Genomic DNA, 24,319 nt, shown 5'->3' on the forward strand with positions numbered 1-24,319 from the left:
CCGCTAAATTTTCCAAAACTGATTCTCAAACCACCGTCATCTCATTAATTAGAAAAATTTGTGTAATATTGTTTTTTGGCTGGGAATCATTTATTACAATTCGTTTACGAATGGGTAACCTGAGTCGTGGTATAAACGTCTGTCAAAATTAGATTAATTAAACTACTGTACATAAAAACAATAATGAAATGTGAATGATAAGTAAATTTCATTTCAGTATGAATTTGACTGACTTCTAAATATCACTATTTTATAAAGTATCGAAAGGCAGTTCAATCATTTGAAGCCTAAAGTCAAAATCAGTATAATAAAATGCTTAACAATATTCACAAAACACCTCATATAGTTGTTCTTGCAATCATGATCAGTGTGTCAGCCATGAAAATCAAAAAGTGTTGACTTTTGATCCAGACTAAACCAGACCATTGAAACTCCAGTAACATAATTTTTTTGTCAGTTGCCTGCCTCTTATGGATAGTACAGATTGATTGAAGTCGTAGATTTCTATAATGTTGTATACAATCTAGAGGTGCGCGGTATTACCGGTATACCGGTGTACCGGTATTTTTCTGGTGCCGGTATGTACCACAGTACACGAGGCGAAATACCGGTATATTCAAGTCTGATAACTCTTCACAAAAACATAAAATTGAAACAAAGTAAAAATATTAAGAAAAAATAATTAAAGAAATGTGTGTACGCAGTGACTCACTTTATTTACATCGTTCCTTCGTTGTGATGTAATGAAAGGTAAGTCTGATAACTGTACACAATCGGTAAAACATATGAAGTATAAAATGCGACAATTTGATAATTAATGATATGAAAAGAAATCACAATTAAACAAACAAAAAAATAATAGAAAGCATTTCATTAAGTAAACATTTTAATATATAAGGTAGATTATAAAAATTGTTTTTATGTTGTTTGGGTTATGCGGATCGAATACCATTTCCGCCTATTAAGCAAACGCCAAGTACAAAATGATAAAATGACAGATGCAGACTTCCGCGTTTGAAACCACCGTTCGTCAAGCGAGTACAAATTCCTGACGAATCTGAACGCCGAATTAATGGGTTTGCGATGCAAGAATGTAGGAATTGTGGTCGAAGAACAAGAACACGTTCGAGCACACATATTCTCGTTATTCTCTTTAGAGAAGTGGACAGGCGTATCCTACATGTAGAACTTCTCGTCATCGACTTTGAGATCGTGTCATATAAATTCCACAGGTTTTCCCCCTATTAGTTATTTTGATAGTCGTTCCAGTCAGTAGTCTAGTCATAGTCGATTCTAGTCATGATACAGAGACGCTGCTTTATATTATGTGCTATATGCTTACTTTTATGGTTGGATTAAACGTTTGTTCTGTTAACTGGCTTCAAAATAAATTTTAAAAAGATATTTTCTTTATTATTTATATTTGTATAAATTGAATGCAATTTACAATCAATAATCTAATAACTGCTTTTTATATACAATAAATCACAACTAAAATTGAATCATAATTTTAAAAGATTAAATACTGTGGTATGCATCGCGGTGTTTGGCTTATAAAACGGTATACCGCGGTACCTTTATTTTCTACGGTATCCAACTCTAACTCAATCATTCTCTTTCTCAATTGCAAAAGGATATGTACAAATATCTTCTTATTTATGCAAGGTATCTTGTTTTGTATGAAATTTGTTGAAGTTTCATTAATGTGGAATGAATGAGCAATGGTCACAAGTAAAAACAATTAACTCCATGGATTCCAATCTAAGTTATGATTGTGCAATTTTGCATTAGAAACTATCTAGAGTTATGCCAAACATGGCAGGATGAACGAAATCCATGTTATACAAAATTCCATTGTCATTACCTGCGATTTGATTTATCATCTGAAGGAGAGAAAAATAGTTGTCCATCTTAGAAATTAATTTCATTCTTGAAAATGAAATACAACGTTTAACACCGGCAAATTTCATAGCCGTATAAAGTATTGTACTTCACACCCTCACGTTTCATATATTCATATCCCGTCTCTGGTGTATCAAAGGGTCGGTGTTTGACCAACTCTATTTTGTATTCCTTGTAAGACTTCTGAGATTAATCACTGTTTCGTTATCTCCACCGTCCATTCCGCTTCCATTTCTGTCGTTGAAATAGATGTACTATAGCTTTCAAGATTCATACGCAAATTGTTTACAACTGCAACGCATTCATGATAAAATAGCTATTATTGCATCAAAGGCTAAAACATTACCCGGGTAAATATTTGCTTGTATGCTCTAGAAAATAATACTTTATAGCTATATAGCATGCTAATAAAACACAGTGCATGGTGATATATCGATTCTGATTGAAACCCCAACTCAAAATCCTTCAAGCAAACAATTTGTCATTGAAATACGTACATAAAGTGAAAACAGGGGGAAAAAAGAAGACTTTTTGACATGATAAATACATTCTAATAGGGAGTGGTATGCAATTAATGCGCAGGTGGCATGTATTTACTTTGATAAGGATCCGAAGTGCCATGCATTTGATTGGGATTTAACAATGACTATTTTATTACAACTGATTATCCTGAGTATATACAATGGATCTATTTCTAAAAATACAAATCCACAAACGAGTTAACAACTAAATCATCCCCTTGGGATAATAAAGAACAGAGGAAAAATTCAGCAGACGGAATATAGTTCTCTACTTCGTGTAAAACTCATACCCTCTAAAAGTCTATTGCCATTATGTCCCAGCTGATATTTCAGAGACGTAACTTTGATATCGTTTCCTGCTCTGAATACAACAGAGTTCAAGTCTAAGTAGGACAGCCAGCGTGCCCCACTTTCAGTAGACCCCGAGAAATGGAGATATATGTCATTCACTGATTAATGATTTATATACAATTCTGTAGCATGTTAAATGTATATTGTGCATCCAGTGGTTTAAATACTTTATATGGCACTTTCACACACACAGAGCAAGTGAACGAGCGAGAGAGAGAGAGAGAGAGAGAGAGAGAGAGAGAGAGAGAGATTAACAGTAAGGAATGGAATTTATCTGATTTGGGGCTGCGTTTTATCAGCATATATCGCATTCTAATTAGATCACGTGCTTGAACAAAGATTATGGGACAAGGACAAATTCAATTGAGAGACGTGCACAGTACTTGATTCACCTGATTACACGCCCGATGTTTCAAGAGCTCCGTGTTAGCCATGACCTCAATTTTGTATCTTTATATAGGATTGATGACATTGATAACCATTTTCTTTTTTTATTTCAAATAGACAGTTGTCGTGGCAGACTTATTCCAAAAGTATTACGTTTTATTATTCAGAACATTTTATTTATAATTGCAACCAGCTCATAAAGCTTAGCCACCTTTGATTTCTGAGAAAGTATCAAACATTATGCTTTCTCATTTTGAAGTGTATATGAAATTTGTCTTACTTGTGTAACAAAACCGCTTCATTTGTTTATTATGTAGCCGGGGAGCGAAAATCTTAGTCTAGTCTTATTGATAATGTATCTTTAAAACAAATCTATGTAGGTCAATTTACAGTGATACAATTTTACCTTACTGCACAATCTAAAAATGAAAGCAAAGTTGTAGCCTTCTACAAAGACTCATTTGATTCTTATAGAACATTTTATAAGGAAAGAAGACATGGGATGATCAGATCATCTGTATGTGGTGCGGAAAGACAAAGTGTCACACTTTCAGAAAGATATTTCAAATTGTCATTTTACAAATTTTGCTTTTAAATGTTAAGAATATATATTGTCAAATATATCAATGCATAAACAACGTAGATTAACCAAAAATCTTAAATTACCCATACAAGCGGGAATGTGGCTTGATATCTAGATCGAAATCAAAGAAAATGTAAAATTTGCACCCCTGATATTGGAGATGAGATGCGTTATATTCTTATTTCCCCTGCTCTAAATGATTTTAGGCGACATTATATACCAGAAATATTTAATAATAGACATGATTTATCAAATTTCAAAATGTATTTCCAAAAATGAAAACTCACTCTTAACATTGTGTAAATACATACAATTAGTTACCGAGAGAGTAAACTCTCCGGGTTAAATGCAAATAGTATATTAAAGAGATATACTACACCAGAGACATTGATATGGATGGAAAGTGGAGGATATGTACAACAATACTTTGAAATTGAAAACTTTCAAAATTTATTTCATTTAGTCAAAAAATGCAGTTTAAGTTGAAAGCATTCTGAGAAAAATATAAAACATTTGCTGGACTCGATCACGCGATCTATGTACAGTTTAGCAGTCGAAATGCTAACCTACTCAGCTTCTCAGCTAGCTGATTTTTTTAAGTGAATAGACAAATATTGTTGATATTTATATTTTCACTCATGTCTTAAAAGGAAGTCAGCCATTATGACGATGTAGAATACCTCCTTAATGTATTTATGTATTACAAGATTGTGATAAATATCTACATGTATAGAATTACTTGTGCATGTGTGAATTTTGTTTTAGACTGCGTGTTTAATATATTTTCTGTGTTGTGTTATCAGCGAATGAGAAAAATGAAAACTTGAAACTTTATAGCACTTGTCGAACAAGACATGTATTACCAATTTTCGCACATCGTATTTGTATTGGGCATTGAATTTTGTAAATAAATCTGTAGCATATATTATTTAATAGTCTTAATTTTTTAAAACTCTGGGTAGAAAGGTAGAATATTTCCATTTTAATGAGAATGACAATGGATTTTTGTAGGCATCCATAATCATGTTTTCGTCCAAGTTTTGTTCATATTTAGTCGAGTCCAAATAATAAATGTGCGTGGCTATATCAAAGTAATATTTAGAGTACGAGTTCCCTGGTGTATGAGAGATACAGGGCGGGGCTTGAGGCGAGAGCGATAGCTCGAGCCGGGCCCCGCCCTGTATCTCTCATACAATAGGGAACGAGTATTCTAAATGACTTGTGACATGACAGTTCAGTTACTTTTAGATTTTGAAGATTCTGTATCTGTATGATTTTCACAGCGAATCAGATGTTGCAATGATAACTAATTTGAATATAAATCAAAGTTAAAGGTTAAGTTGACAAAGTGACCAATCAATTTACATTGTATTTTGCGCGAGCGCGAATTGTGTCAGTTAGTATCATTGGGATGGTGAAAGAATGGAAGAAAACGGAGAGCAATTGCAGTTGACGATGTTTTTTTATGCTAGCAAATTATTTGGCCTCAGAGGATGTGACGAACATCATAGTTTGACAGCTGAACAATTTTTCATTGACGCGAACGAGTGTGGAAATTACATAAAGTTTGTGGGGCGATCTTCCAAAACTTATAAAGGGGGATTAGGCTAGTAAATGTTCAGAATAAAAACATCAAACACTACTCTGATCCTAGTAAGTTGAAATTCTCTCTCTCTCTTTCTCTCTCTCTCTCTCTCTCTCTCTCTCTCTCTCTCTCGTATTGGCTTTTGTCATTCTACAATTTGAAAAAAGTGTTTGATCGCATATTGATTAGATCACTTGCATTCATTACGTTTACTTGTAAACTGCTCTCTCTCTCTCTCTCTCTCTCTCTCTCTCTCTCTCTCTCTCTCTCATGTTTATATTGGCTAAATTTGGCTCGCTGATTAATGGCTATTTTCATTTTAGGGGAGAGATGCATAATTGATTTCTTTGATGTTTATCTGAAAGGTCAGAGGCAGTGCGGAAGTATAAAGATTGCAGTTCGGCTATGTTGAAAAAAGGTGTCGCAAGTTCTAGATCCGCCACGGAGTTCCGTGAAGAGGTCGTTGGACCCTGAAAATGATGAGCGGTCTTACAAGCACTTCCACGGTGATGACCTGTCAGGTTTCAGCGAACCCATGTGCAAAGAAACCCAGAACGAGTCTGCAAAGCGTGAGCCTTTCAAGGATTTAAGTTCCTTTCCAGCAGTGTTCAATATGTGTAATTTTACTTTCTCTATGAAGTGAATTACGCTCAGGTTGTCTCTCAACGGCATAAAGAAGCTGTGTTCTGCGTTTTTTCAGTTTTTATATTGCTATGAAATAAAAATCTAGCCATTTCTTTTTTGTTTATTTCTAAAAAATAAATTGAATGTTCCCTGATTCAATTGTTCTTTATTTTAGTTGTTGCATAGTTTGGGTCATTTGCATAGGGAACGCCCACTGAACAGTGTTCTGTATTTTAGCTATTGTACTGTCAATTTCAAAGAAAAACATTGCCGGTCATGTCACAAGCAGTAGTAGTTCGTAGTACTGAACTTAGATAATCCCCCAACCCACTCCCGATATCGACTTGGGCAATTATAAAATATGAAATATAAACCCAGGCAGAGAGAATTCCCGAAGTCTGTTTTGACAAACTACCAAACCCATGAATCCCAACAGATAAAGATGGCCGACCTCTTTAAAAAGTAAATGTGTGCTGAAATGTGTGAAGTATAACTGATTGTGTAAGTTACTAATAATTTGTGTATTTTTCAGTTATACATGTAGTGTTTCATATTTGATTATTGTGCATGTGATACACAATTTTGAATAATTGTTTTAATGCTACATACACAATGTAAGCATATGCAAAACCATCGTAAATGTATGTTTCAATTTTAACGGCTTGAAATCCATGTGAATGTAAACATTATTATCATGATTCATTTGTTAAAGCAATTGGTGAAATTAAATGATAAAATGTGTACAATTCACTACACATCAATAAAGTAAGCATATTGGTTACTTATATGAAGATCTAAAATATGCGATTCAGTTATCCGGACGTTTCATTTATTCGGACGATTTTGCTGGAAACCAAGGTGTCCGGATTAACGAGGCTCCACTATGGAGGTCGAGGTCACCTGGTGATGTCTCAATCTGAGCGAAATATTATCGAAGTTATGTTAAAACAAACAATCCGAAATGCAAAGTCCATTAATTTGATAAACAAATTTAATGCTAAATTGCACTGAAATGGATATCACGGTGAATTTAAATTGGTTACGTAAATATGGTTGTTCTAGATTTGGCTGCTATGTCTATATGGGATCGATGAGAAAAATGTAGGTTATTATAGAAACAGGTTGACCATTAACTAACTGCCGTTGGTCAAGATATATATCACACATGTACTTGGAGACAAATACAGGTTTCTCAGTCCTTACATACCGATAAAGTTGATTGATTGTGTTTTGTTTACCGTCCTTCTCGAGAATCTTTCACTCATATGAAGACGTCGCCATTGCTGGTGATGGGCTGTAGAATCTAGATTTATGCTCGGAGCTTATGACCATTGAGCAGGGAGGGATCTTTATCGTGTCACACGTCATGTAACGATTGCGAATGTAAATATAAATCCATGATATGCTGTTGAACTTTACTGACACTGACATTTATTTTGAAAACATACACCCATTCAAGAAAGTAGCTGTATATACAGGTATTGATAAAATTAAAGATAAGATCTATCGAGAGTGTTAAGTTTCTTTCTCTATATAGTGTAGTGTCATAAACGAGTCAACTTTTACGTTGTACGCTATATATCTAATTGATAAATAGCCTTTGTTTGAGCAATCATTGTGAGATAATGTTTGCTAGAACTATAAAACATTTATTATAGGATATCTGGACATAAACCCCATTCATGATTTTAAAAAAAACTTTTACCAACAGTTGTAGAAATATGACTAATGCAAGGTGAAGATAACGAACAGTGATCAATCTCATAACTCCTACAAGCAATACAAAATAGATAGCGTTAACATCAACTTTTACCATTCCATTTCCTGATATAATTCTAAGAAAGAGAAGAACGAAACATAGAATACAGTATTCCTGGAGTAATGTAATATGTGTATGGCTCCTTAGGATATGAAAAACACCGAGACCGTACACTACTTATATTTGTGCTGTTAATGGTGTAAAAGCTACTCTAAATTGATTATTGATAAGTTGATGAAAATGATTTAGAAAATTTGTTGTTTTCAATTAATCATATAGTAAAACAAATAACGGTTGACTCATTTATGGCACTATGCTGTATTAGTTTGGATTCTGTCGCAATATCAGGTATGCTTAAAATTCTCTGGAAAGTACGCAAATATTGTACGGCTTAGGAGAGTAAGTAGCTCCAAAGACTCCTTCTAAGTCGTATTCCTCTTGTTGCGGTTTTCTAATTTGGCATTTATGAAGAACAGAGGCAAGCAGCAAAAAGAGTTCGTTACGAGCTAATACTTCGCCAGGACACCGTCTTCTTCCAGCGCTGAAGGACAGCACACTCTCAATTTTGCTTTTATTCAACTTTCCCTCCGAGTCCAGAAATCGTTCTGGTTTGAATTTAAACGTATCATCCCACTGTTTGTCGTGACCAACAGAGTAATAATTGAATAAAACAACAGTGCCTTTCTTAATCATGTATCCGTTTACGAAGACGTCCTCTGTTGCACAGTGAGGAAGACCTAATGGAGAGACTCCTGCCAGACGCATTGATTCAATAATCGTTGCCTCCGTCCATGGCATCTGCTCTCGGTCGTTTGCTGTTACTCTTCGATTTCCTATTTTCTCTTCTATTTCTTCCTGGATTTTGGTTTGAACTTCTGGGTATTCCGCCATATAAAGAAGAAGCCAAAGGAAGGCTTTCGCTGAAGTGTCAAATCCTGCGCCCGAGTAATCTCCAACCACGCCTAACACATCATTTTTCGTTAATCCAATTTCATTAGGCTCATCCCCTAATTCATACTTTATAATCTTTGACATTAGTAGATCTACAGCATGACGAATATGTTTCAGGTCAAAAGTTTCCAACAGTTCTCCAATTTTCTTTTTACGAGATTTTGTGGCATCTTTGATCAATTTGTTAAATTTTTGAATTTTTTTCTGGAATAAAAATCCCATCCATGGAAGAAGATCTGTTGGGTTACCCGCCTTTGCAATTTCTTCAAAATCGTTGAAATCTTTTATATATTTTAGGAAATCATCATCATCTCTCACATTTTCACCTTTACCATAGCAAAATTGGTATATAAAGCTCCCAGTTGCCTCTAATACGGTTTTATGAGGATCAAAAGGCTTCCCATTTTGTCTGATAAACTCATTAACAATTACATCAACCTCATCCTGAAGGATTTCCTCCATCTTCTTGCTATGTTTTGTTGCATATTCTCTAACGACACTGCTTGCTATCTTTCTATGCAGAAGATACCTCGGGTTAAAATAACTGAATGTTAGTGTGGTCATGTTTTCAATGGATTTAAAGGAATTAAATGCAGGTCTTGCAGCGAAACTATCTGATTGTTCACCCAAGACTTTTCTTACAGTATGATGACCATTAATGATCACTGTAGGCCAAACTCCAAGTTGAATTTTATATACATCGCCATATATAGCTCTGTAATGTTCGAACTGTTTTAAAGGATTTTTTCCAAGAAGAGGCAAATGACCGATTATTGGGAATCCCCATGGTCCGGGAACGGACTTGGACCTGGATAGCAGCGCTTTTGTGACCACAATGACTATTGCAGTTATTGTTAGGAACCAGCATGTGTCCATATTTCCTGATGAAAAGATGTCCAATACACCCATGGCGTATCTGAAACAAACAAGTCATATCATTTTCTTCCATTATCGTATTTGTCTCTATCCATTCAACATTTTGAATAATTTCTCAATAAAGGCAATCTATATTCTTTTACAGATGTAGTTGGCTGGTTGTATACTATTTAGCTCGACAATTTTTCATTCCTATCGAGATGTTTTATTGGTTAGAACACCAACACTTAGTGAAATCTGACCTGCAAATCATATAATGGTGTCTACGCAATTCAGCGCATCGTTTGTGGACTGACTTACGTAGGAAACTAAGTAAGCGTCACTCAATGAAAATGTATCGGAACTAAGATCTTAGATTTACAAGACAGGTAATCGTCTTCTCTACAAACATCATAATATCCTGGATCATTCAACATTGTCTATTAGGATCAGAAATATAGGGAAAACTATCACGTTAATGGTCCCACTTTATGCCTTTTTGTACCCAACAGGAAAATCCCTAGATTGGAATAGACATTGTTCCCCATAGCGGAGCGACAATAATGTAGAAAATGTGGGTTATTCTGCAATTCCAATGGAAACTGCAGTATGAAACTGTGCCATTTAGTCTCGATAGGTGACGGGGTGTCAGAACTCTGCCACTCAGTAACCTTTCAGTAACCGTTCAGTCACCTTTCGGCTTACTGAGTGACATATTTTCATCCTCGTTGGTTAGCTATATATTGTTTAACGTCCCGCTCGAGAGTTTTTCACTCATATAGAGACGTCACAATTGCCGGCGAAGGGATTCCACATTTTGTTCTATGCTCGGCACTTACGGTCTTTGAGTAAGGAGGGATATCTATCGTACTGCACCGCTGTTTTTGCGGTATCATCCGACGGACCACCCCAATTTAATCGTTTCGTATGACAAGCAGGGTAAATTGAGGACCTATTCTAACCTGGACCTGCGAATAATGTGAATGGGATGTAACTTTTAATACACAAGAAATGTAAGTGTAGCAACGAACACCGTTCATTCAAATAATAAAATATATACGATTTTTGTCGATTTCATTTCCTTTGGTGTGTTTTTATTTGCATTATCGAATTTCCATTTTAAAATTGGCATTTAAATTCTAATCTACTCAATAATCTTTTCCAAATCTAAATTACTCTACAACCTTTTACGTGATTAACCAAGCTATTGAATCAAATGTTATTTCAAAATTTATCAACACTAGTAATACAGTGGTATCTTTATATTATGTATATAACATTCTGTCGTAGATAAAGTTGTCATTTTCACCAAAATATCTTCATTTCATAAATTCAGACAGTGTATCTAAAATTATTGATTCTAATATTCCTTTCATTCTATACGTCGGAAAACCAGAAATAAGTTTGTAAAAGGCATTTAGTAATGGGCTGCCAATTCTTTAAATCATGTCTTGGCTTTTCACTTCTTAGTAAACATGAAACAATGTCAAGCCTTTGGGAAATAGTTAGCTCTTTTTGTGAAAATACAATTAATTGCTCTTAATATATTAAAAAAATCTCGGAAAACCCATCACTATAAGGGGGCGTATTAGTTTTTATGTTTTTTAACATTTCCAAAATTTCACTTTCTAGAACACTACCTTCTAGAAAGTTAGGTGCAACTTCATCTTATTTGATTTTTGTTATATATTTTTTAATCAGGTGTGCTTATGATTGTATTGAGATCAATATCAAGTAGTTGTAACTCTTTATCTGCATATAGTGTCTCACAAAATGATTTAATTTGCTTCCGAATTTCAAATTGGTCAAAATAATTTTGTTTTCTTCAGTACTGAATCTTTTATATTGATTTGTTAATGTGCAATGGTATAATCATATTTGTAGGTTGGTTGACTATTGTTTAGAGTCCCTCTTGAGAATTGTTCACTCGTATGGAGACGTCATATTTGTAGGAAATTCAATATATAAAATATGATAGAATACACAACTGTTTTACGACCGAGAATGTTGGTTATATTGAGGACATATATTGACAATCGGTTTGATTCAAACGAATTTTCATCCGAAATCCGTTGTGGTTTAAAGAACATGTGATAGCTAACATTCATAATTGCGAATTGCAGTCTGCATTCTAATATTCAAAAGCATCAGTATGAACTGGTGTTCATCAAATATCTGAATTAAGACTTTCAAAGAAAGAGTCAATTTTCAGATGATACTATGCAGACCTGATTGTTTATTAACACAAGTTCGTTGGTTGGTTATATATTGCTCGAGCATTTTTCACTCATATGGAGGTTAACGTTAACATAAGGTAAAATGTGAATCAAGTGAAACAGTTTTGTACGTTTATGTGTCTTGGTTTTATACACAGTAAGTATATAACGATTATATGTTCCTAACCTTGATATCATATCTAGTGTGAGGTGTAAGACTCCACAACATGTGCATGTAGCACATACGGATGAATTGCACAAAATGCATGTAAAGCCTTTCCCCAAGTCTCCATTGGAGGCGATAACTACGAGAATTCGCAAATAACGTATTGATTGTATATCAATTTAAACAAAATTTTGCAATGATTAACGTTCAAAAAGCATGAACTAATTCCTTCCTGGACTAGTGGTTGAGGTACACATTTTGCAACAAAGAGGTCTCATGTTCAATTCTCTCTCCAGACGCTTAATAAAAACAAGTTGATCATTGCAGTAATTGTGTTGTTGCTAAGCACCTATATTATAAAAGAAATGCAGAATAGTGTCCTAACATCGCTTTTTAAAAGGGAGATATGTAACCACGGTAGGCGTTGCCTCGATGATGAACTCCCACTGCAACAGGATTGAGCGCCAATCACATGTCAAAATTCGAGACACTCCACCTAAAGCTACTGACGTCTCTATACAAGTCAACATTTTTCGAATGGAACGTAAAAGAACAAACTGGACTACTAAGCATGCATTTCCCACTGGAATGAGCATTGTATTTCCTACCTACCTGTACTGTTATGTCTTTTTCAAACGATGATATCAGTATTCCCTTTAGTTTTAAGTCAGTTCGTTTGATTCGTTACACTGTGGGTCGCTGCTGTTATCAATGAGTTTTATGCACTTTATTTCGTTGATTATATCATAAACGTATGAAAGATAAAGTTGGACTTCAGTCTCAATGGTGTGTTTTTCAGATTGTTTTCTGTCTTGCTGACGACGGTTGTGACCGGTCTTTCTATGTATTTTATCCCATTTCTCGTCCGTGTTTGCCCTATTATCAATTTGTATTCCTTGTAGGATTTGGGGTTGATCACTGTTATCTTCAACGTTTGTACTTACGATATATATTCTGTAGATATCGTTAACTTGGAAAATCAATTACGTATACATAACTTCAATCTGTAAAAAAAATAATTACAGGTATATATGATGATTTACTCTTTAAGCCAACCTACTTTTCAAAATATTAAAGCTTTAAATGCTGGTAATATGTTATCACATCCCAAGATAAATCGCATTTTTCGTGCTTAATATGCACCTTCATATTATTAGAGTACATGCATCAAGTGTACAATTATTTTGAATTTATCCAGTTTTTTCTAAAATGTATTTCAGTTTTTCTTTCATAAATCATACAGGACAACATTCGACAAAACATGTGTTTATGTACTTGTTCTGGAAAGACTAATAGCGGTATAAATATTTGATTTAACCTAGCCTGCGATCGATTTTTTTTTTCTGACCTTAAGGTAACTAAATTTAATTATTGAAGAAAACGAAGCTAATGTAGAGTATTTGTTGGCGAACGTGGGTACGACTCTACCGGGTATTAAATGTCTAGTCCCATCATTACTTATATTTTATATTTAACATACAAATGAAAATATGACATCGACATAACTAAAATATTATCTAATAGAAATTAAAGTACAAATGGAACTCCATGTTAACCCCCCCCCCCCCCCGACCAGTGACCTTTCAATTTGCATGAATTCACAAATGAGACTGACAAACTCCTGTACCATAAATATTTTTGTCTGTAATCTGCCTCTATTTAAAAACTGACGATATGCAGAACAAGCCCCTGTGTGTCGAATTAGTTGATAGATAAACACCGTATGCAGATGATATTGAAATATTGCTACATAAATATGTGAAGTTGACGATGGAGAAGCCGAAATCATACGGCTTGTCATAAAGTTGAGTTGCCAGTTTGCCGCCAACATCTACTTTTAATAAAATATCTAAGTATGGAACAGCAGTAGACGACTCTGTGGTGTCTTTTATTTCGAGTTCACTAGGATATATCGAATGACGTGAATGAAAGTTATTGTTAACAGATAAAACGTCGTCAATATATCTAAATGTCAAATTGAAGGCCACAGTAAGAGATTTTTCTTCTCACATAAAAGTTTTTCAATACATTCTGTTTCATAGAAATATAAAAACAGGTCAGCTAACAAAGTGGCAAAATGGGAAGTTCAACCGACAATCACGCCAAAGACCACGAAAGTATTGTCAATGAGGAACTCCAGCATCTCCAGCATCTTTTAATTCCAATTTCAGAGTACTTGTGCGTGGAATCAGAGAAATGTTTAACAAAGTATTCTTTTGTTTGGGATGACTGATCACTAGATAGGAATATTAGGGATTTCCATATTTGTCTATGATGTCAAAAAGTTCGCTCTTTAGCTTAACGTGAGGAATGATCGTGTAAGGTATTAAGAAGTCACACATTTTGATTTCTTTGATTTGAAAAACTAAGTTTTGCTATTTCAAAGGACTAGATCCACAAAGTACTAAAATTGGCCCTTTCACCAAAATAAATGAGACTTTCACAGTTGATGCTCTAGGGTTTATAGGTCATAGAACAATTTATTTTATAACAATATCTTTTCTAGTTTTCATTTTACAGTCGTTTAAACTTTGTGTTGTTTTTCAACAGAAAAACTATATAACGTCATGATGTTGACGTTATGAGAATCACAGTGTAATACACAAATAATGGACGCATAGTTTAATATATATTTTTGGGGCTTATTCTGATTGTAAATCACAACTGTTAAAATACTAGGAACTTGTATATTTTCTATCACGATGTTTAAATTTGTGATATATTGCCCCCCCCCCCCCCTTCCCACTACATAACACTACAATTTTTCCCCGCTGTATTGGACATACATGTAATTGAAAAATCGTGATCAAAAATTAAAATTCCTTGCAGTGAAAGGACCACAGCAAACAGTATTGTTTTACCGTCTAACTCAAAGACGAGTTTATATTTTCAAGTTGCATATATCTATTTGTATCAACTTCCATTAAAATTGATATAATTGAGGATAATAAAAAAAAGAGAGACAACTGTATAATTTTGATTAAACATGAGTTATTATAGTAACTAATTACAAAAATGGAGTTTTCAAACTATTTTTTAAACAATAAAACACGGTGGACCTTGAAAATTGTCGGCACCTCTGAAGTCTTAATTGTCTGAGCGAGGTAGACATTTAAGTCCACGGAGATCTGACATCTGTGCCTCCTTTGTGCCACCGTGCACCTTCGTGTGATAAAAAAATACTAAGCGAAATATTAGTGGGTGAAAATTAAAACGTATAAAACGGCGACTTGTATATATTCATATCATTTAATGATATATATTATTGTAAATTTAAAATAGTAATTTAATTTTTAACAAGATGTACTGTGAGCAATGCTCACTAAGAATACCCCCCGCTTACCCCAATCCCCCAAAGGGTGTTGTTAATAGGTATAAATTACCTCTTTCCTGAGTGTAAAAATATGGTATGCATTTGTAGAAGAAAATGGAAGATTAGTCCGAACACAAATCCATGGCATAAACCTATAATTTTGACCTTGAGATCAAAGGTCAAGGTCATAAAGGTCATGAATGTACATGACACATCGTCTCATGGTGATACACTCATGTGTCAAATATGGTATGCCTATGTCAAAGAACAAAGAAGTTATGGCCCGGACACGAATCCGTTGTAAAAAAAACCTTTAATTTTGACCTTGAGGTCAAGGGTCAAGGTCATATGGAGGTCATGAAGGTACATGACACATCGTCTCATGGTGATACACTCATGTGTCAAATATGGTATGCCTATGTCAAAGAACAAAGAAGTTATGGCCCGGACACGAATCCATTGTAAAAAACCTTTAATTTTGACCTTGATGTCAAGGGTCAAGGTCATATAGAGGTCATGAAGGTACTTGACACATCGTCTCATGGTGATCTACCTGTGTGCCAAATATGGTAAACCTAAGTCAAAGAACAAAGAAGTTATGGCCCGGACACGAATCTGCACAGACAGACAGACGGACGGACGGACAGACGGACAGACAGACAGACAGAGTGATTCCTATATACCCCCCAGAACTTCGTTCGGGGGGTATAAAAATGTACCTTCACTGTCTATCTTTAAAGAATTACCATACTGATTTGATAACTTACTTAAATTGTTTACATGTTGGAGTTTGCTATTCGAAACAATTCATCTTAATTACCCTTAACTTATGACGTCCGTTCTGTATTAACTTTCCACGTTTATATGTTTGAAGCAGATATAGAGTGGACAGTGTCACTAAATGGATTTTAATTATCTCTAAGTAGAAACCTCAACATGTTTGTAAATCGGGATTATTTCTTGTATATAGATATATCAAGATATTGATATATATCCGTATGCAGACTTCCCCGCAGACGTTCACACCTTTATGAAACGCCCAAATTCTCGACATCCCGTACACAAACACCTGTACGTGTTAGTCGCACATTGTTTCACAGCACGAGCAGCACGAGTTCACCAAGAGAAGGATCATTTGACTTTGAAAATGAACAAACGAATATCACATGGTATAAATTGGCATTGATTTCAATTTGTTAAATAGCATGAATTATATCAGCTCAAAGAAATGTGGACCATAAAATGACAAGTAAAAGCATTGGTTTATTTGTGCGATTATTTTAAAAGATTGACATTTATATTAGTGCACCACATGTATTTTAATGTATAATTTTCATTGTAATTAAGAATATTAGACATAGGCGTAGCTTGGGTTCGAATATTACCGAGGCAGGGGGTCTGGGGGGCGCAGCTATCGACATTTTAACAACGTAAAAGGTGGGTTTTTTTTTTACCGAGGCAGCTGCCTCGGTTGCCTCAATGGAAGCTACGCCACTGTTAGATGATTTAGATCCGCTGTCTACATGTTTACAGGTAGTGTAGAAATATCAAAAAGTGTACAGTTGACAACGCGATTGAAATAAGAATGCGGACAATTTTTTGTTTATTCAGTGACTCACGAACTTACCCGTCTTCTGAATGAAAGTTATAGAACATACTATTTTTTTATATCAGTTATAACACCTGAAAACGGGGGCAAAAATCATCTTCGCTTGCCATGGGTTTTGGGTCGATTCTTCTCTTCGTGGGCTGAACACATTTTGCTATCGAAGATGAAAATTTTCTTTAAAATGCCTAGATTGTCCGCTTGCATAAACATGTATTACGGTGGTAAAAAAAAGTCTAGTAAATCCAATGAAGTTGTAGTAATATAGATTTTATATTTATTTCATTTTTGACTGAGAGGGCGTTAGATAGCTAGGCACGTAACATCGGTTTAAAAAAGGGAGGGGGGGGGGCAGTCCTAACTCGCGCCAGCCGAATAATTTAACATGGAAAAAAGAGAAATTAAATATATCAGAATGAAGTGGAATGGTTAATTAATAAGAATAATATTGTACATTTAAGATTTGATTAAACTTCCCGTACCTGTATACAATTACTGGTGTGCTCTCTCTCTCTCTCTCTCTCTCTCTCTCTCTCAGTTATATATTCAGTACTGTTGTATAGCGTGTATGGATAGAAGCAACTAAAATGCAAATCGTCAAATAATGTTGTCTATATATATTTGTGTGTGAACTAATTGCATTTGAAACCGATATTTTAAAACATCCTTACAGTAGACTTGGATGGGTCCATGTGGCGATCTATCCACTGCACACTTAAAGAAATTGAATTTGGGAGGGGGATTGGGACAGTTTGAGTGGATGAAAACCACCACCGCCACCACACACATGTACACAATTTAAGGTTTTGAAGATTGGACAATTTAAGCCCAATTTCCTGTTGCTATTGTAGGCTGGATTATTAAATTAAGATATATTTATTGGCACAACACATGTCCAGTTTATTAATTGGCAAAACATATATAATGTAGCATTCAGTCCGTCTGTCATAATTTAATTTTACTTGTATCACGCAATTTGATTTGTTGAGCACGCTGAAAAAAATATTTGTTTATATTGTTTAAAGGTAACTTGGCATTGGGACACACCTCCTTGACAACCAAGACGACACTATTTTTCCTTTTCTAATTTTACATTGGACAATGGAACACTGATACGTTGATAGGCCTTCGAACTAGGCCATGAAATTGAAAATCAACGGAATCAAACATGCACAATTTATAAATATTGTACTGTCTTACCCCCCCCCCCCCCCCAAACAAAAAACAAAACGCAGTCTTTGTTTACAAGTAAAGTTACATAAAAATAGAAAATAAAAAACTCATGACATGTACAACGATATCATATGTGAAATCAAAACAAAACAAAACCAGTATATCGAGTATTTTCATATGGGGGTTACTTGATCCGCCTATCGAAGCATAAAATGCGTCATGAATATCTTACAACAGATGACGTCATGTCTCATCGATAACATGTGGATCGCTATCTATGAATTGCTTACATAATTTACTGTCGGATTTAACTCGCGGCAATGCTGCATGCTATGGTAAGTCATGTTGTAGTTTAAATCTGTTATTTTGAATTCCTTTTTGCCTGACCAGGTCATGCTAATATTCAGCCCGAAACTTGGATGTACTGTAAATCAAAGAAGGACTTGCTCCCAATGTACGTAAAGTTAGGTTAAATAAAACAGTTATTTCGAATGTTGACAGTCTAAAGCTGCGTAGTAACACTTTTGTAAAATAAATAGATCAAAAATTATTCGATATGATATCAGTACCATACAAGAATACTTGCGTAAAGCCTGAATATTTTCCGATATCCCAAAGTGAAAGAAGACGCCCCGCCATGTTCATTTCAGTCACTAGGCCTAACAGTTTCGGTACCTGTCGTTTCGTTCAATGATAATGTTTATGATAATAATGTAAAACTACCAAAATTGTACACGGTTTTTAAGCAACGATGCAATGAAGATGTATTGTGAACAACTTTAAAAGATGAAAACAACTAGGTATTGAAAATGAACATCTATAGTAAAAGGGCAAAACAAGCTGCAACCGAAAACTATTATTAGGTGAGGGAATTTCCCTTGCTTTAAAAATAAACACCGAACTAAAATGACCTATGTACATATACATGACACGAAATAAAAAACGTAGTTTCCTTCTCCATAAGATACTTAAACCAGCCATATTTTCTGTAAAATTCAAGTTTACCACCACTAGCGCATTATAACCGTAATATTTTTCAGCAATCCGGAATATCGGTTTTTTTTAAAAATAAAAATAGTGCTCATAGCTCGCCCTAAAATATTTTTGCATTTATGGTCAATTGAAAAGGTGTATATTATATATAAAAATACTTTAAATATTTTGGGCGAGATGAAACCAGTATGACAAAACCTTTACAAAATAACCAGTTTTTGGTGGAAAATGACAGAAATACGGTACCATATCCGGTTCTAGTATGTATACAGCTTTAGTTGTGCTCCTATTTTTAAAATCTAACATGTTTTTTTAAGCCCCGGATTCTGATACATATTTATAACACCAATACTCCTATTCAACACTTACTTTCATTTTTATATATTTTAAGGGCCATAATATGGGGTTTGTGGCTCTGGTCCTTTGCTAAAAGTTCTTTGGATTGTTTTTAGAATGCACATTTCATTTACATTACTTCTGGCAGTACGTTGGAAGTTACTTCTTCACAGTTGTTAATATTTTCGTGAGGAGCAAAGATAGGGGCTTGGTCGAGTACGTACTGAATCTTTGTAAGACTTTATATAAAGTTTAGCAATCCAGTATAGGTAGGGTAACCCATATTCATCCGACCCATTAACTGGGATATCAAATGTGTGTAAAACAGAAGCATGGTTTTGATGAATTTCACCTTTGAAAGATTAGTTGGAGTATAAGTACGATCAACAAAAGTGGAATTAATGCCAAGTTCGTTTAAAATACAGCTGTAACAATGAGCCTTACAACGACAATCTTGTTATAAGCTTTGTAAGCTGAAACCAAATCATATTCCTCATGTAACCTATCGAATTCGTTTATCACTTCTGATTTACTAAAGACAGATGGATATATGGTACATACTTTTATTTTAATATGTCTAATGCGGGATTTTGATACTCCTCTTATACGTTTGAATCATTATAAAGTTCTTCTTTGTAACCGTTAGATTGAATATTGTATTGCATTTGTTTGAAATATGAATCACTAATCTGATAATCACATCGCTTTGTTTGGTGAAATGTATGCTAACTAGCTATTTTTCCCCTTTAATTACACTAGCTGTCTTCACTGTATATATTTGTTGATAACCATTATATTTTTGATATCTTAATGTTCGTACTATTTTATCATAATTATATGTTGTAGTATGGACAATTTCATGACATTTGATTCACCCTACAGACGGGTTACTTACATCTATGATATGAAAGAAAATATACCATTATTGACACATGCAATCAGTTCCCTTAAGTTTTTATTTCAAATATGAGACATATGATTAAAATGAAGGATATTCATGGAATAAACAAAAGCATACACGCATACATCGATATGTATGAATCTCCCCTATGTCAGGAACCTTAGGACACACGTACCTTCTTCAGTAGTAGGTTCACACATAATGCCTGTCTCTGTAAGTATGTACGTATAGATTTTACTCCGATCTGATACCGAGAAACTAAATATCTCGAATTATGCAATGTTTAAAGGAATTTTCCAATTAGGTAACGACCTCGTTTAGCTTGCGTGACAAGAAAGTCACGTGTTAAATGTTTATGTTTTGAATATATATCAAATGATTCAAATGTGAGTTGGCAACATTAAGACATGCACTGTCAAAACATAAAACTACCAATAAATTAGAATTGATATGGAATATATATGATGCTTTACAGCATATCTAACAAGCATACTGGAAAGCAAATTAATTCAAGACATATCGTCTTACATACACATGTAACAGTGAAAATAGTTTAGTAGCTGTGCTTCTGTAAAGGACTCGTTGAATTTATTTTCTTTCAATGTAACATGTGCATTAAGCAAAATATGTATACGATCAAATAACATAAAAACTTACATATCTTCGGTCACACTAGTGCGATATTTGTCTGTGCAGGGGCTACGCTCATCCAATCCATACCGCGACAAACTCGCACTGCACTTCCATACGTGACCAGCTCTGTGCCTACCGATGCAGAGAAGCACACAATTTAACGTCCTATTTCGGGACCCAACATTTTACCTAACAGCTTTTGTCAACATCTGTCTGACTTCAGATTGCGTAACTGCAAAAACATCAATTAACTCATATTCAATTTACAAATGATTACATTGATATGTATATTCTTTTGTCATTACAAATGTGAATTACAAGCGCTGCCCAAAGAATGAAAAAGCTAACTTCTATCGCATTTTCCACATCGCAATAATTTTTGCACATAATCTTAGAGGGTATATTTATATTACAACTTATTCTCCAATGATCTTGATAAACTAAAACAACTGACGTGCATGAGGAAGGTCCTGCTCAATAAGTAGATCAAGTACTCAAAGAATAAGTAATCTGCTTGATTCAATTGTTAAACAAATATGCAAAAAGGTCCTTACGAGTATTTTTATTGGTGATGATTTGGATTTTCTCAATTACATTTCAGAAAAAGTACAGGAAACCACACTTCTAGTTAGTTTTGATGTTACCAGTCTTTATACCAAAATACCATATGACTTGGGACTAGAAGCTGTGAAAGTTTGGATTGAGAAATATCCAAGAGACATTAGCGAAAGATTTTCTAAACACTTTATACTTAAAGCTTTTCAAGTAGCTCCAGAGAATAACCACTTTCAATTTGACGATGATTTCTATCTTCGAATAAAAGGCACAGCTATTGGTGATTCCTACCTATGCAATCTTAGTAATGGGTTGCTTGGAAGAAAAGGTACAGAATAAACTTCCTGAGATATTTATGTAAATTTTGCACAATATATTCGCCATGATTGGAAAAGATACTTTGATGATATATTTATCTTTGGAATAAAACTACAGAACAGTGAAATGTTATTTGAGTTTTGTGTTTCTTGACTTTTACCATCGGATATATTTATTGCGTTGTTAAATAGCAGAGAAAATGTGAGTTGAACTGTTGAATACAAATTCATGGCATTTTGTTCAGTCACCAAACGAAACTATGATTTCGTTGTCCATGTTAAATGCACCCACCAACTTCCCCTTATCGGATGAAACTTTGCTTAGCATCTTAATGACTGCATAAATATTATCTAATCTCACAGCACTCAGAGATTGCAATGCTTTGATCGATCACAACTTTGTTTACGTAGCGCAGCTATGCATGGATTGGTGGTTTTGGTGGCCAAAAGTACCAAACGGACGAAACATTTAATCTACCATTACTACAAACCTTCACGGATATCTTTCCTAATCTAAACTATGGTTGATTTTTTTCTAGCTACCGTCATCGAGTCAGTCACGGCCACACCAAGACACTTTCGGAACACTTCTCGTTTTTCAACTATTATATGACGGAGTAAGGAATTCCGGGAAGTAAATTCACGCTACCTTAATGAATGACACCTGTGTCCATGTACTTCCAATACACTCCAGTCACCAGAGCTATTTCGTTCTTCTCTAAATGTATACATTGGTGATCGATAACCAGTATTACATCGCTGAAAATCACCTTTTCTCTTTTGTCAATATTTATTTACTCTCGAGTGTAACTTGCCCTTAACGTACATGCATTTACATATGATACGTGTATGATGTATATGTGTGTACTTACAACACATAGTATGAGAAAGGAACGATAATTCATTAGCTTGTTAAGTCAACCAATTAAGCATGTTGTGTTTGATTTATTAATTTTTGACTAGCAGACTTCTAACCGCAGCACTCCAGTCTGAAATAGATGGACACTTTTGACAGTTTATTTCTAATCTGAAAACTGGTATGTTAATAAGATTAATAATGAGATGGTCTTAATTAATTACATTCAATTATCTTAAAAATATAAAATTCGAATAAAAGCAAGATCGATTTGAAAAGGTTTGTGTGATGAAAGTTTTTGAAAACATATTTTATCTTTTTTCAACTTTGTATTTGCTGGGTGGTGTTGTTGGTAGTGAAACCTCTTATTCATTGGATAGACTAATAAATATTTTCTGAAGGTGACAGTCTGAATAGATATTTTCCAAGTTTTTTATTCATGTGTTCCGTTTTCCTTTCCGCAACTGAGGAACACTCCTTGTGGGCATAGACATGATTGCATTCGTCATATTAGTAGACAATTGTTTCTTTTTAAAGACATTTTAATTGACAGATGAAAAGCAAAACTAACGCATAGTGATCAATCTCATCAAAATCTAGGGCAAGCATGGACCCCTAGACACCCCGGAAGAAATGTCAAACAGGGGTAAGCATCTCCTGAACGGTCACATCCTTCGTCAACCCTCTATCTTTATACGTTATGTGTCAACAAAATAACATCAGAACTATATACCTTAGACCTTCTTATAAGCAACCATGATAAACATCAGTTTTCAAATATATTTTAATAATGATACAAAACAAATGAAATCATAATTTAAAAACGGGAATTCTATTAGCTGCAATCTCGATGGGAGACTTACGGGTTGGTACTGGATTATATACAATTAATCACCGTTTGAAAAATGAAGGGATCCTGCGAATACTTTTATGTACAGTCTGTACCTTTTCAAGATTATATTTCATGTAGTCTCCGAGGGTCTCTACAGCACAGTAGCAAAGTACTTCGTTACTAGCTTGGAAATACGAATGTATATTTAATTACTGTGATAAAATTTAGAAATTCATTTCAAAATTACGGATTATCTCCCTCATGCATAGCTCTTACACGAATTTCACCCACCTTTGGCATTCTGTTTTCCCCTATAATAGCTCTTGCAAACTTATCGTTATTTCGGATTTCAAACATTTCGGTTGAGCATCACTGAAGAGAAAATAATTGTCGAAATACGCATCTGGTGCATCAAAATTGGTACCGTATAAGTTTTACATGAAACTTACGTTGAATAGAAACATAGATTAATCGCGCTATTTTGTCATTTTGCATAGTGTCCGATGTATATATTTTTTATGGAAACTGTCATATTCTTTTCTTTGTAAATGTTATACGAACAAGTGATGATCTGAATAATCAATTTCGATTTGTGGATGTATTTTAGGGCAAACCATATGCATCACTGTCTTATATTCACCTTTCATGCAAGGTCATATTGGAGTACATGCAAGAAAAGTGACAGATTTTTTTCTGTTTCATTCTCAAATTGATTACATGTTTTCTTTCATAAAACGTACCGGACAACATTCGACACAAAAATACTGAATCTAAGTCTTCTGCAATGGTAGGTAGTGTTCGTTGTTTTCCTAACATACGACCATTCAATCAATGCATGGAGACACATGTGAACAGAATGGTATCAAACCATTGGAACTGGAAAAGGACCTTGATTTACACCATT

General features: G+C 34.5%; 1 protein-coding gene and 1 long non-coding RNA gene across 7 annotated transcripts; one reads left to right on the forward strand and one right to left on the reverse strand.

Annotated features, from left to right (window-relative positions):
• Positions 1-7,361: 7,361 nt before the first annotated feature.
• On the reverse strand, positions 7,362-22,468 carry LOC125655998 (cytochrome P450 1A1-like). 5 transcript variants are annotated; one of them, XM_056144428.1, is made up of 5 exons: positions 22,377-22,468; positions 20,880-21,087; positions 20,398-20,433; positions 12,513-12,904; positions 7,362-9,579 (listed from the first exon to the last, which is right to left on the reverse strand). In XM_056144428.1, the coding sequence occupies exon 5, from the start codon at positions 9,570-9,572 to the stop codon at positions 8,067-8,069; it is 1,506 nt and encodes a 501-aa protein (XP_056000403.1). In that variant the 5' UTR covers positions 9,573-9,579; positions 12,513-12,904; positions 20,398-20,433; positions 20,880-21,087; positions 22,377-22,468; the 3' UTR covers positions 7,362-8,066. The 5 variants fall into 5 exon arrangements, with proteins under 5 accessions (XP_056000403.1, XP_056000405.1, XP_048742507.2 ...); XM_056144430.1 differs by lacking the exon at positions 20,398-20,433; XM_048886550.2 differs by lacking the exons at positions 20,398-20,433; positions 22,377-22,468 and adding an exon at positions 22,219-22,326.
• On the forward strand, positions 18,019-21,860 carry LOC125655999 (uncharacterized). Of its 2 annotated transcripts, none has more exons than XR_008796995.1 (2): positions 18,019-18,327; positions 21,457-21,860. It is a non-coding gene; the product is annotated as an uncharacterized LOC125655999 (long non-coding RNA). The 2 variants fall into 2 exon arrangements; XR_007362954.2 differs by lacking the exon at positions 18,019-18,327 and adding an exon at positions 20,379-20,435.
• Positions 22,469-24,319: the final 1,851 nt, after the last annotated feature.

This window comes from Ostrea edulis, chromosome 7, assembly GCF_947568905.1.
Source record: "Ostrea edulis chromosome 7, xbOstEdul1.1, whole genome shotgun sequence".
In the NCBI taxonomy this organism is placed as follows: domain Eukaryota; kingdom Metazoa; phylum Mollusca; class Bivalvia; order Ostreida; family Ostreidae; genus Ostrea; species Ostrea edulis.

What these genes read in the sequence shown, in the direction of transcription:
- LOC125655998 (XM_056144429.1), bottom strand. Translation starts at nt 9,572, where the DNA reads ATGGGTGTATTGGACATCTTTTCATCAGGAAATATGGACACATGCTGG.